The sequence below is a fragment of the Erpetoichthys calabaricus genome, chromosome 2 (assembly GCF_900747795.2).
Source record: "Erpetoichthys calabaricus chromosome 2, fErpCal1.3, whole genome shotgun sequence".
Lineage (NCBI taxonomy): Eukaryota > Metazoa > Chordata > Cladistia > Polypteriformes > Polypteridae > Erpetoichthys > Erpetoichthys calabaricus.
Window position 1 is genome coordinate 246,867,686 of NC_041395.2, and position 12,835 is coordinate 246,880,520.

Below are 12,835 nucleotides of genomic sequence, written 5' to 3' on the forward strand. Positions count from 1 at the left end.
GTGGTGCAGTGGGTAGCGCTGCTGCCTCGCAGTTGGGAGATCTGGGGACCTGGGTTCGATTCCCGGGTCCTCCCTGCGTGGAGTTTGCATGTTCTCCCCATGTCTGCGTGGGTTTCCTCCGGGCGCTCCGGTTTCCTCCCACAGTCCAAAGACATGCAGGTTAGGTGGATTGACGATTCTAAATTGGCCTTAGTGTGTGCTTGGTGTGTGGGTGTGTTTGTGTGTGTCCTGCGGTGGGTTGGCACCCTGCCCAGGATTGTTTCCTGCCTTGTGCCCTGTGTTGGCTGGGATTGACTCCAGCAGACCCCCGTGACCCTATGTTCGGATTCAGCCGGTTGGAAAATGGATGGATGGAATAACTGTTTATGCTAACTGAAATGATTTTCCAAATAGGAATACGTTTGTTGACTCTTGTTATTTGCATGCTCTATTGGTTGTTGCTCTTCCTGAGCCAATTCTTATGTCATGTTGCATAACACATGGAGTACCTTTACTGCTAGTCTTTCACCCAAAGTTCTTAGCCTTAATTATGATGTTCTAGGCAACATTCTGGAGGGAAGGCTACGTTAATGGAATAATATACAAGATATTGTTCATCCTCCTAGACCACATGTGTCAAACCCCAACCGCTTTAATTAGAACCTACTACTTTTGCTTTATTTTTAGGTGACTTGCTTTTGATGATTCAGAAAGCTTTCCAACAGCTAAACAATAATCATGTATCAAAGTGAGCCAAAAAATGACCTGCCTACTAAATCCCATTTACACCTGTGTATCTATCAAATCTGTTTTAATAAAATATTTGAAAAAGGAACAGTCAGGGTTTGTGGAATTCTAATCTGCTCTGGTCCACAAAACAGGTTGATGTTGCTCTCGGGAAACAAAAAGTCAACAGTTTTGGAAATGTCTGAAGTGGCAGGTCAGTAACAAGATATATAATTAAATAACATACTTCATTAACAGCAAGAATTGGCTTTTAATTAAGAAATTTATTGTAGTAAAAATGGTGACCCTCCAGGAACTGAGCTTGAAAACCCAGAGTTAGGTGATCATCTGTCTGCCCACTTTTCATCTCATTATCATTTGGCTGCTAGTTATGAAAAAAGTAAACAATGAAAGGTTGAAAAATCTTGAAAAGTAAGTTAATTAAAATAAAATCAAAAACAAAAATCCATTAGCAGCAGTAATGAATTGAGAAAGAGGCTGGAACAAAAGTCTGCAGGATTTGAGTTTGATATCCCTGCCCTAGATGATAGATGGCAACAACAGTTTACAGGTGCCTATGTTCCTCAGGCTCCTATTGGGTTTCCTGGACTTTTCTAAGTCTAAGAAAGTTTCAAGGATACTTGCAGCTGCCACATACAGATCTACACATATAGCCTCAGGAGTTTTCTAGTACCAGGCCAGCCCTGGAAGTGACTCTGAGGTTCACCTGGAAGTACTTTGAGATGAATGCTGAAATCATGTGCTAGGGGAATTTAGAGTTGCCACTTGTGATGTTTACCTTCCCTTATCATTGGGTTCATGTGAATTTGTGATGAGATTTTTGGAAGGGACTCAAAATCACTGTTAATTTGATGCCTGTCTACACAAAAAGCAGTTAAAGATAAGATCTGATTTTGTATGAAAATTAAAAAGCAAAATCACATCATTCGAAACACATTTCTGGTTGACCAGGTTCATTTTTGCTTTGCGCCCTCCCTCACCATAAATTATAGTCTACAGGGGTTTGGGACGAAAGCTATAGATTCATCAAATATCTTGATGTCCGGTTTTCAACAGATCTCGACATCTTAGGGTCCCCTGATACTGAAAACATTGATATCTCGACGATGGTTGTGTGTTTTGTCTATGTGTGTGTGTCCGTGTGTCATAGTTTCTTGATAATGGTCTAGAGCTAAAACGGCTGGACGGAAAAATACCAAACTCGATGTTTAAGCCTGTTATGAGATGACGATGTGCTGATTAGTTTTTGATCCAAATCGTGCAAGAGAAGTGGCATTCTAGAGGAACCCTCAAATGCTGTAATTCTGCAATTAATTATGAATTCCTCCGTCAATTGCTATCGTTATGACCTATTTTATGAGCAGAAAGATCAGCATCAGACCAGTAAATAATTACTGAAATGTTATAGAGTAGTTTGGGTAACTTGTTTCCTAGGCCATCAAGCCTACTGATGCTAATGTCCGAATTATCTTTATTTTATGTTATTGGCTGAAGTCGTAGGTTAGCATTGCATCACATCTTAAAGGATGTGAGAGCATTGTATTTCTAAATTGTTTAACTGGGAACCCCAGCTTCAAAAGGTGTTTGCAAGAAACGTAGCATGTAAACAGCCTGCTTGTCACAGGCCAGACAAACTTTGGTATGGGTATGGAGTGTTGCCATGGGGTCTGCTGGAAGAAAGAGATGGAAGGAAGAGAAGCCAGTATGGTATAAGAGGAAGGTGTGAGAGGAATGAAGGAGTGTTGTGCTTCTGCTGGTTGGCGTGAGTATGAGGACTAGCTATCGCAAAGACAGATAGACAGTCATTGTATTATGTAAACCCAAAGGGGCACAGGCTTTCTTAATTTTAATATTGTTTGTCCCACCTCCTTCTATGTTACCTACATTACTGTTTATTTATTTTTGGTTAATAAGCATCTGCGCCTGTGTTTGGGGGTCTTCATGAGAGCACCCCCATGTAGTCACAAGTGTTATAGGAATGGTGCATATCAAGTAGCTTAAATTTTATTATGTGTATTTGTTAAACCCAGTATTCCACTTGATGTCCATTTCTTCAGCTTCTGTCATATGTAATCTTCTATAGGTTCAAACTCTATTGTTTTATACACTATAACACTATAAGTATTTTCTGTGAAAGCTGTAGTTACAAGTGGCAGGTGATTGAGTCCTGTTGTCTGTGATCTTAGTGTTTAGCTTACACTGATGTTGTTTGTCAACAACATAAACTGCTCATCTCTCCATATATTACTCACCATGCTTTTCGTGATAATGGGTAAAAATGTTTTCTTTTTTCTATCATTAATTCATAATGTATGTTGTGCTCCTCCTATTGTTGGCATCTCTCACAGTGAAGTACTGATTCAGAATGAATGCTTGTCAACATTATATGACTTCTAATGAAGCAATGTTCCAAATTTTATTAAGATAACAAAGCTGATAACAATACCAAAATCATTGTCTGCATTTTCTGGTATTGTAAGTGTCCTCCTTCATTTTAGCTAATTAGAAATTCTTTAGTCTGCTTTACTCTTACTATCTTAATTGTAGAAACCACTAAAATTATTTCAGATTTATTAAACTATAGATTTGCAACAGTGGTAATAACACTTGAAATGACTGATAATAACGTTGAAAACACTACCTCCTCCATCTCTTACTCCATACAATGATTTCTTGTTAGCAATAAAGTGTCAACATGGTGTTAGCAGTGTTAGGGAATGTATTCTGTATTACAGTTTCAGTCCTCTTATTCAGTGGTACCATATATAAATGAATCTATATGGGGCTATACTCTCTGTACACAGACCGACAACCCAGTATCTTAGCTTTGGCTCAGTTGACTCTGGCGTAATCCTCTTCCTTCTTAGCACTGTGCAAAGAAATCATCATATGGTATTTAAGGAGCAGCTAGAATTCCATAGTCTGTTTTATCTCAGTAGTTATAGATCTAACAAGCAGAAAACAGCTCTGGGGACTCATGGTTGAAAAGAACAGTCCTTTTATGCATTTTAGCCTGAGGACCCAAGCATTTAGACACCTTGGCATTCACACTGAAAATTTATATTCTTCAGGTACTGGTTTATTTTTACACATTGAATGTAATAAACACTTTGCTTGTATTTATTTTACCCAGTTGTTTTATTTTGCTACAAGATGATGCTTAGTCTGTTTACTTAAGGTGAAATATAATGTTATAATTAATTTTCCCTATGCTGAATCTGATTTTATATTATACAGGTTTGTATTCTAAACCATATTTCTATAAACTGTACCAGCTTTGTATTTCTGTTACATGTTACCTGAGTAATGCAGCCTTTCTGCAAAGCAAGAGTCGAGTCTAGTAATCATCTATAGTGCTATTTTTACATTTTTCATAATTAACTTTTCCTATATCCTTTTTTAAATGTATTCATCTGGTTAATTATCAGATTCTCATCAAACTTAAAAAGTATGACCTTTTTCTCTGGGAGTTTTTAAACCTAGGACATGCACAGTTATCACTGGTTATCACTGATGCCTTTATCTCAGTAGACTGAATTCAAATTGTGGCCTTGTCACTGTCTGTGTTGAGTTTGCGTTTTTTGTTTTTTTTTTAGTTTTCCTCCAAAAACCTAATATATACAGTATGTCTTTAGGATAAGTGATGACTCCAAATTGGTCCAGTATGAATAAATGAGGATGTGTGTGAGTGTGTCTTTTGATGGGACTGTCCTGTCTAGTATTGTTAAGTGCTTTGTGTCTGTTGCTGCCTGCAGCCCCCATGATCCTGAACTGGAGAAGCAAAATATATGTTGTGGAAACATTCACAACTAGGAAATAAACACTCCTCTAGTGCAAAAACATTTCATGACATTATGAAACATACCTTCACCAGCACAAATAAGAGAAACCTAACTCTGGGAGGAAACCAAAAACCAACATAATGACACCAAGTAAATGAACATGAAGAAAACACCCAATTTGAGAATTCAATGCTTTGAAAGTACAGTGAGACACAAGTTCTATCTGCTGTTCCACTGTGTTGGTCATAGAAGGTCCATAATATTGAAACTATATTTTACTCATAAAGTGATCTATACTTGCAATGAAAATCATGAAAGTTTTTTTCTTTTTTCTTTACAGGCGTTAGGAAGTTGTTACTTTCTACATGAATCCTTGAAAAATGTGCACCAGTTTGATTTTAAAGGTAAATCTTCATTGTCTTTATGTTAGACTGTGTTTGGTATTCAGTGGAAAATGTGTACAGAGGAACATTTGAATAAATGAGGAGTTTTAAGTATAATGGAACAGGTGTTTCTACTCTGGTATTGTCATTAATATAATTCACAAATTAATTAACCTTGTATTTGAAGTAAAAGCAGTGGTCTACAATCAATGGTGAAAAAGTCTTATGATCAGATGAGTTACATTTCACCTTGTTCTCCATAAACAGTTAAGTACAACTGCGTACATACACACACTAGAAGAAGTGTAGAGGTATGAAAAATTGTATTTCCCAGTGAAGGGTTCTGCTTGTTCTTTCTTGATGTGGGGTGCATTTCCTGGCTTAGTATAGGCCCACTGATTTCCTTAAGGTGCAACATTGGAGTCAATAACTATAAAATAATTCAGAGTAATAATGTTCATCCTGTGATGAAACTTTTATATTCTGATAATAGTGGAATGTTCCATGACATCTGTCCTCCTATCCACAGGCAATAAGTAATAAATTGATGATTAATGTGCACAACAACAATTTATAGTATGCAACAGATTTCAGCTTACTAAAAGACATTTTGGAGAAGCTCCTTAGCCTGTATTTTCCATCATCATTATCTTCATCAAATACCAAATGCTGATATTTCCCATTAAAACAGTTCAGTTCAATTCAATGTCATTTTCCCTTGTGGTACAATGACAAACATTTGAAAGTTTATAGGTCATTGTTGTTGCATGTGGAGAATACATTGAAATTGTTACCTGCATGTGCTAATCAACGCATCACCATTCCCATGATTAGTGAGCCATGCTGGTCAGGAACATGGATTCAGTAGTGTAAACTGACTGGTAGTGCAGATGTTAACATCATAAAGGTCTTACTCACAGGCAAAGCTGATGATTGAATGGGGGTTAACAGTTTAATGACCTGGTTAACAGCCATTATGTAAGTCTAATCATACAGAAAGTCTGAATGACAAGGAGATAGTTTGTTAACAGGCGTATGTGGTGTCGGAGTCAACAGATATTGTTTCCTTCAGTCATAAATGGTTCTTTGTTCTCTCCAGTATTTTCAAATACTTTAGATTTCATGCTAAGGTGTATTGAGTCCAGCTCAGGTAAATTGCTGAGGTATTTTGTTTGTTTTTGGGTAGCTATACTCATATACTGTACAATAGACATACCTCTAATGGAATGTTGTATTTACTTGGTGGAGGACAAGTGTGTAACTTCTTTTGTGTACAAATTTTAAAGAAACAGATAGCTAGATCTCTTAATATAACATAGTACCTGTCTAACATGACACCATGAATAATCTTTTAATGAGAAAGTAGTGGTTGGGCATGTGGAACCCAGAATCAGTGAATGGCAGAGAAATTTGTGATGCATCCATATAGATGAGGGCACTGTACACCCAAACTGTAAGGACATATTAGACATATTCTGCCAGTTCATGTAACTGTCTAAAACATTGTTCTCTTCCCAATTATTTGTAAAGGTAAAAATCAGCCACAATTAAATAAAATGTGCCCACATCTTTAACAATGCTGGCTGAAAAGCCAAAAATGCAGTACTTAAAGGAAAAAGTCTTTCAATGACCCTTGCAATGAAAGTTGTTGATATATATGTAAAAATAATTTTTGTATAAGGCAAAATGTTAAATGATTTAAGGCATTATAGCAGTAACATTAACATACCATGCATAAAGTAAGCAACCCCTCAGTTGTTTGTAAAGGAAATCATGAATATAAACCAATAAATAGAAATGTACCACCTTCTACAGATGTTAAAGATGAAGGTTTCTTTGTGTATTTATTTAATATACTCATCACAACGCACTGTGAATTTCACAGAAAAAAGCAGGAAGCAGGTACTGGGAGTGCAAGCCACCACCACCACTGTGACACCTCCATTCCAAGTTACACCTTACCTCCAGCTTTTATAGCAACAATATACTTTATATATCTATAGTCTTGGGAATTGCCAGGACCACACAATATTGCATTATACCAATGCTAGGGTCACAATATGATACATTTTCATTTTTTGTTTTAAAATAGCATGTATTTTGCTTTAATTGTAGAGTGCATTCCATTTCATTTTTTCAATTTTATAACACTCAACGTTGAGATGAAATCAAATCCTTATGGTCAGTTAAAATGTTAAACCTAATAAGAAAAAACCATTGACTCAAGTCATTTTTTTTACTGTGGAAATGGATTTTAATCATCTCAGTAGTCTCCTCAGTAAGAATGGGAATTTTCAGCTATTACACATAGCACACATTTCGATTCATCATTGAAATTTATCTCTGGCTGAGTCCTTATGAGACCAGCCTTTATATCTGCAGTAGAACTGTCAAACTAAATTACTGAAACTAAAATTCTTTCATATGTAAAATATTAATTTAACATATACAAATGTGTAAGTAAAATTATTGAGGTTACATTGCTAAGAAATATAAGTAGACAATTAAAATGCTATTTTTGTAATATATTATAAAACAAATACAAGCAAAACTTGATGAATACTTTATAGTTCTCCAGTACTGAAAGAAGATCCATTATAATTAACCATGGAGGAAAGCATCCTGTGATGCTTTGCATCTTCTTCCTTGCTGAGCTAGGAAGCACTTCAGCCTGATCCAATAAGCAATTTCAGCTGTGGTTTATGGCTTCCCCACTTTCTCTTTGATTAAAGTTTGTACATGTAAGAAATTTAAAATTCAGTACAAATTAGCCTTCTAGCACTCCTGTCAACTGGACTTGGAGAGAGTTCTGCTTATAAGTATGCCACAGGGCTTAATTTGACAGTGCTTTAAAATTTCATGTTTTACATAAAACCCTTTCTTCAATGTAACTTTTGAAAATGAAAATGAACACAAACACATGACATAAATGTGTTTGTTATGAAATAGTCAAATTTCCAAGACGTTTGTTATGCAAGTACCAATAAACTGCATTGCTTCTACGTTTTCACAGATGATGCACCACATATGTTACCCTTACAATAAGCTCAAAAAAACAAACCTTTATACTTGTCCTTAGGATATTGATTAAAACATTGAAATGAAAAATATTACAATACTGTATTTTTTTCCATGTACGCATAATATATTGATAAAATAGTGTTCAGCTTGTTCATATTATAGTACCTGTACAAGTCTTGGCTTGGGCAAACGCAAATGTTGGCAAAATTGAAATTTCTTCTTTTATTAAATTCAAGTTGTAAGTTAGAATTTTCTCCAATTTAGTGCAGAAATTTTGTGTCAATCTTTCCTTATTATACGTATAGTACCTAGCTCAAGCTAAACATTATGCATGTGTTTTTTTTGCCTACAGATTTATTTTTTTTTAATTTGCATGACCTCTTCCACCTCAGAACCTGACTCTTACTTTCAGTTAACAACATTACGTAGTATTTTTGTTTAAATATTCTTTGCAATAGTATATTTTAAGGCTGCTCATTTTCATCCTTCCCTTCACAATAGTTTTTTAATATCATATTTTGTTTAGTTGTTCCAATCATAAAATAATGTCAATTTCACTGGTGCCATCTATGAATTCAGATAGGCAGAATCATACAGTTATAATAACATTGTAGTCGACTGGTATGTTAAAAAAAAATTGTGAAAGACCTCTGATAAAATATATTTACATTGTCAACTCTATCTAAAATACCAGATTTTAAGATTTTTGTTTATTTTTTAAAAGCATTTGACAGTTTTCATTGGGGTGGAAGTACCATTTAGGTTTAAAAAGTCTTAGTGAAATAAAAGTTTTATTTTTTTTTGTAAAAGCTAATATAGATCTTGTGTTGGGGAGATTCTGTTACAGTTGCTGACACTTATCACAATTTATGGTTGCTTCAGTTTTTCCCATCAAAAGCCATTTCAATCCAGTAAACATACAAAAGTGAAATACAATGACAGATCATAACAATTATTTTAAGAATACAGTTCTGTGACTAAAAAAGTCATCTTGAACAATGATTTACTGTCATTCCTGTGCATTTTCCATCAGCTACAAAAATTACCACGAAAATGTGACATTAAAGAGGAAAATGTTCATTGTGGAGAAAATCTTGAGGATGATGCTTTTAGTCTTCTAGTTTTTTATCTTCTTTATTAAAATGAGATCTTAAGAGAAATTGGCAGAGCAGTGAGTTTGGAGTATTACAGAGAAACGGAAAAGCTTTTGTCCATATTTACTGTATATTAGATTCAGGAAACTACTTACTTTACTGTACCTCCACAGCTGTGCTCTAATGGATCTGGTGAAGCTCATACAGTTGGCCCATGAATATAAAAATAAAACTGAAGGACAGTAATCTTCAGTTCCTGAAAACCACCCTGTAGCCAACTTAAAAAACAGTCATCTTCATCAAATTTTATTTAAAAAAAGAAAGAAAATTTTCTTATCCACAGCAGAGCAAATGACATAACACAATAACACAGAGGACCAAGCTGCTTTCTATAGCAGACATTTCTTTCTGGATCATCTAACCATATTTAATTGTGTCAAGAACAAGAGCCTGTTCTATGTTTTCTTAATTATAATAGATGTGATGACCACCAACGTTAGAGGTGTGGTAATGGCAGTGTCCAGGAACTTAAATGCCTCCACCATTTTAATAACATGGCATTTGATATGTAAAGGTAATCAGCTGAGTTATCTCATGATAAATAATTATCTGACAGAACTCTTTGGTGTGATTTTATTTTTTTTTAATTATTAGAACAAAATTCTAATTAACCAGCTTTTGTCTTTTAACTTTCAAATTAATTAAAGAGAAGAGTGCTAAAGTAAAGTTTTACTGTGTTTGAAAGTGGCACTTACAAACTTAAGTGCATTGCTTCTCTTTCCTGGTTTTAACAGTAATTATTACTTTCATTTACTTACCAGACTTGCGTACCAAAATTTGAATATATCCTGCAAAATATGCATCTTTCTGTCTATTAATTTTATTACCCTTTTTCATTATAAAGGTTGTTGCACAGGCCAAAGCCTATCTCAGGAACACTGGGCAAACGGTACAAACCAATCCTAGACAAGGCTCAAAATTTAAATATATTCTCTAAATTAAAATATAATTATATCAAACATGGATGAGAAAAAGCAATGTATTGATTCAAACCCTTCCACATATACTTGTAGAAGCAAAGTTTTATCCCAGCACCATATATTACTTGAAATGGTCTTTCAGAGCTCCTTGTTACTACTGTATACCTAAATATATAAGTGTACCATGTGTAGTTTAAATGTAAAATACGTACCTTGCCACAAAAGTAAATGCTAATATGTCAAGATATTTTGCAGATAAAAGTACCACATTGCTATTTAATGAATACAAAATAAGGAGCACAGACCAGTGGAAGAAAAAAATAATTGTAGGTTTCCGTTACTCCCTTTCAATTGTTTGTTTGTTAACAAAGAATGCAGTTTCTGAATTAAAATTAATTGAAAAACTGAGGACACGTAGCCAACAAGTGCAATTTTATTTTTTTTAATCTGTAAGCCTTTTTTAAGTAAAAGTCAAGTCTGAGTGCTATAGATACTCAGGCAATTCACTTCTTGTAAACATTACCTGTTGAATGTATTTTTTAAGAAAGTCAACTTTGTATTGTACATGACATTTAAAAAATGTATGCTTCTAAGTAGTATGGTGGTTAAGCATGCTGTTCTCTGAGAACATGGCAAATATTTTGGTATTTTTGTTAGTAACACTTTCGATTAGGTAGACATGTGTAATTCATCTATTATTAACATACGTTTATGCAACGACACATTAATAAAGGCCTATGTTGGTCTTAATACTTGCAAATCATCAGTAAAATGTTTTTTTTTATCTTTGTGAAATGTGGCTTAAGCAAGTGATAATATGTCTCTCATTATTACATACACAAGTTTGAACTTAAGAACTGTGGATCCTTAGTTAATACTTACTAAGACCAAATGAAGCTGTCAAAGTCACAAGTAATTATACCATTGTGGCACAGTTTCTTAACATGCCGCACTGCTCAGAGATGAATAACCCATTTACTGATGTTTTGTAAGTGTTATTAACAGTAAAAGGAGCCTTTGTTGATGTCTTACTACTTAACACCATGTGAATAGTATGGGTGTTATAGTTAATATCTCATGTAAAGTATTTTCATTTCATTTTTAAAAATGTATTTGCATTCTTAGGAATTCTTGCATTTGAGTGAAAGATAAGTATGTGTCCTGTAAATTAACACAATTTAAGCAATAAATGTTTGTTTATTACCACTTGAATTATTTTGTGGGTGAATACCATTTATTAACTAATATATATTTCTCCTGTTCACCTTCCCAAATCCAAACATAGCAAAGAAATTCAAAAAAGTTACCGGAAAAGAGATCTATGCTGATACACTTGAAAGCACTCCAATGCTTGAAAAAGCAAAATTTCCACAAGAGTACTTCCCAGAGGTGAGTTTGTCATTCTTGTGTCTATTCCTCTGTCTTATCCCAGTTTCTCTTCTGTCAAGTAACAATGTAAGACACTTGGGTTTTTCAGAACACTTAAAATACAGAAGCTCAGAGATCTAGTTTTATTTAATTGATATTATTGCATTACGTCTTTTATGCCAAAAGCTGTGGATTACATTTGTGTAGTACTTCATTGTTCAACAAAGGAAATGCTGAATTGTAAAAGAGTAATCTACACAATAATCATATTAATATAGTTCTGCCATTAATGCTAGAATCCCTGAAGCCTACGAAAATATTCATAATGCCGGTCAACCTTAAAATTCCCTCGCACCTCCTCATCAGAACCTTTGTTTTGCAAATGTGTCAATTGGCAATGGCAGCAGGCTTCCTGCCCACCCATCCCTCACTGAGGCAGCTGAAGTCACAAAATTCTCACAGCTGAAGTCTATGTATCTTGAATATAGGTGTCTGGAATTGTATATGGTAAATAATATATCATTATTTGAAATACATACATTTCATGTGTGTTCTGTGTCTACAACGATCTGTGTAAATGTAGGATGACAGGAAATGAGTGGCAAGAAATGTTGAATGTAACTAAAACAGAAACTTTTTTATGTTAATAGCAATGACAAAATGTTGACGTGAAGTGAATAATGTGTGAAGACTGAAGTCCAAGTATCAAACACTTTCACAAAAGGTATAACAAAACAAGTGAACATTTATTCAAGAGTATAACTGAAGAAAAAGTAATTGTTCAATTTATATGGTGCTGTTAATGTATAAAAACCAAAGCCCAAATATCAATCAATACGAAATAAGACATGTCCACTTTGCTGGTGCAGAGGTAAGAACTTCTGTCTAATAATCAAGGGGTTGTGGGTTCAATCCCAGGTCCTCCCTGCATTTAGCATTTTGAGTAGTGAACTGCTATTGTTATTACTATTATATAATAAAAACATACATTTGATTTGAGACTGTAACAGCCAGTGTAAATTGATGGTACTTGTAAAAGTTACCGTCTTTTATTTTATTTTTTTTTAATTTAAACTTATTCACACTCCCCCGATCTGACACTGTTATTTTTCAAATAAAGATGTGGAATAATGAACTTGTTTTTTTATATCACATCTTTATTTTAAAGCAGTGTCAGATCAGTGGGGGTGTGTGAAAGAGATTGGAACTGGGAAAACTGTGGATGTTTGTGTAAGTGGTGTAGGTGACAGACTGGGAATAACTGTGGATGTGAGTGGCATTTTGAGACAATGGAACTAGAAATTATAAGGAATTCTCTAATGTGAAGCGATAAAAAGTGACATGCAAATGTGGGTGAATCAGTTCTCCTTGTTTGTGGGTGTGGGTTCATTATACCATGTCTTTATTTGAAAACTGATAATGCCAAATTGGGGGGAGTGTGAACATGATTGGAGAAAAAAAAAAATGCTGACTTTTATAAG

At 34.6% G+C, this 12,835-nt stretch overlaps 1 protein-coding gene across 1 annotated transcript in view; it reads left to right on the forward strand.

Moving 5' to 3' along the window:
* Nucleotides 1–12,835, forward strand: part of LOC114646921 (inositol polyphosphate-5-phosphatase A) — a 494,778-nt gene that overhangs the window by 331,473 nt on the left and 150,470 nt on the right. The window contains exons 5-6 of the mRNA XM_028795326.2: nt 4,849–4,912; nt 11,272–11,375. Coding sequence (XP_028651159.1) covers nt 4,849–4,912; nt 11,272–11,375 — 168 coding nt within the window. The remainder of the gene's footprint in view (nt 1–4,848; nt 4,913–11,271; nt 11,376–12,835) is intronic.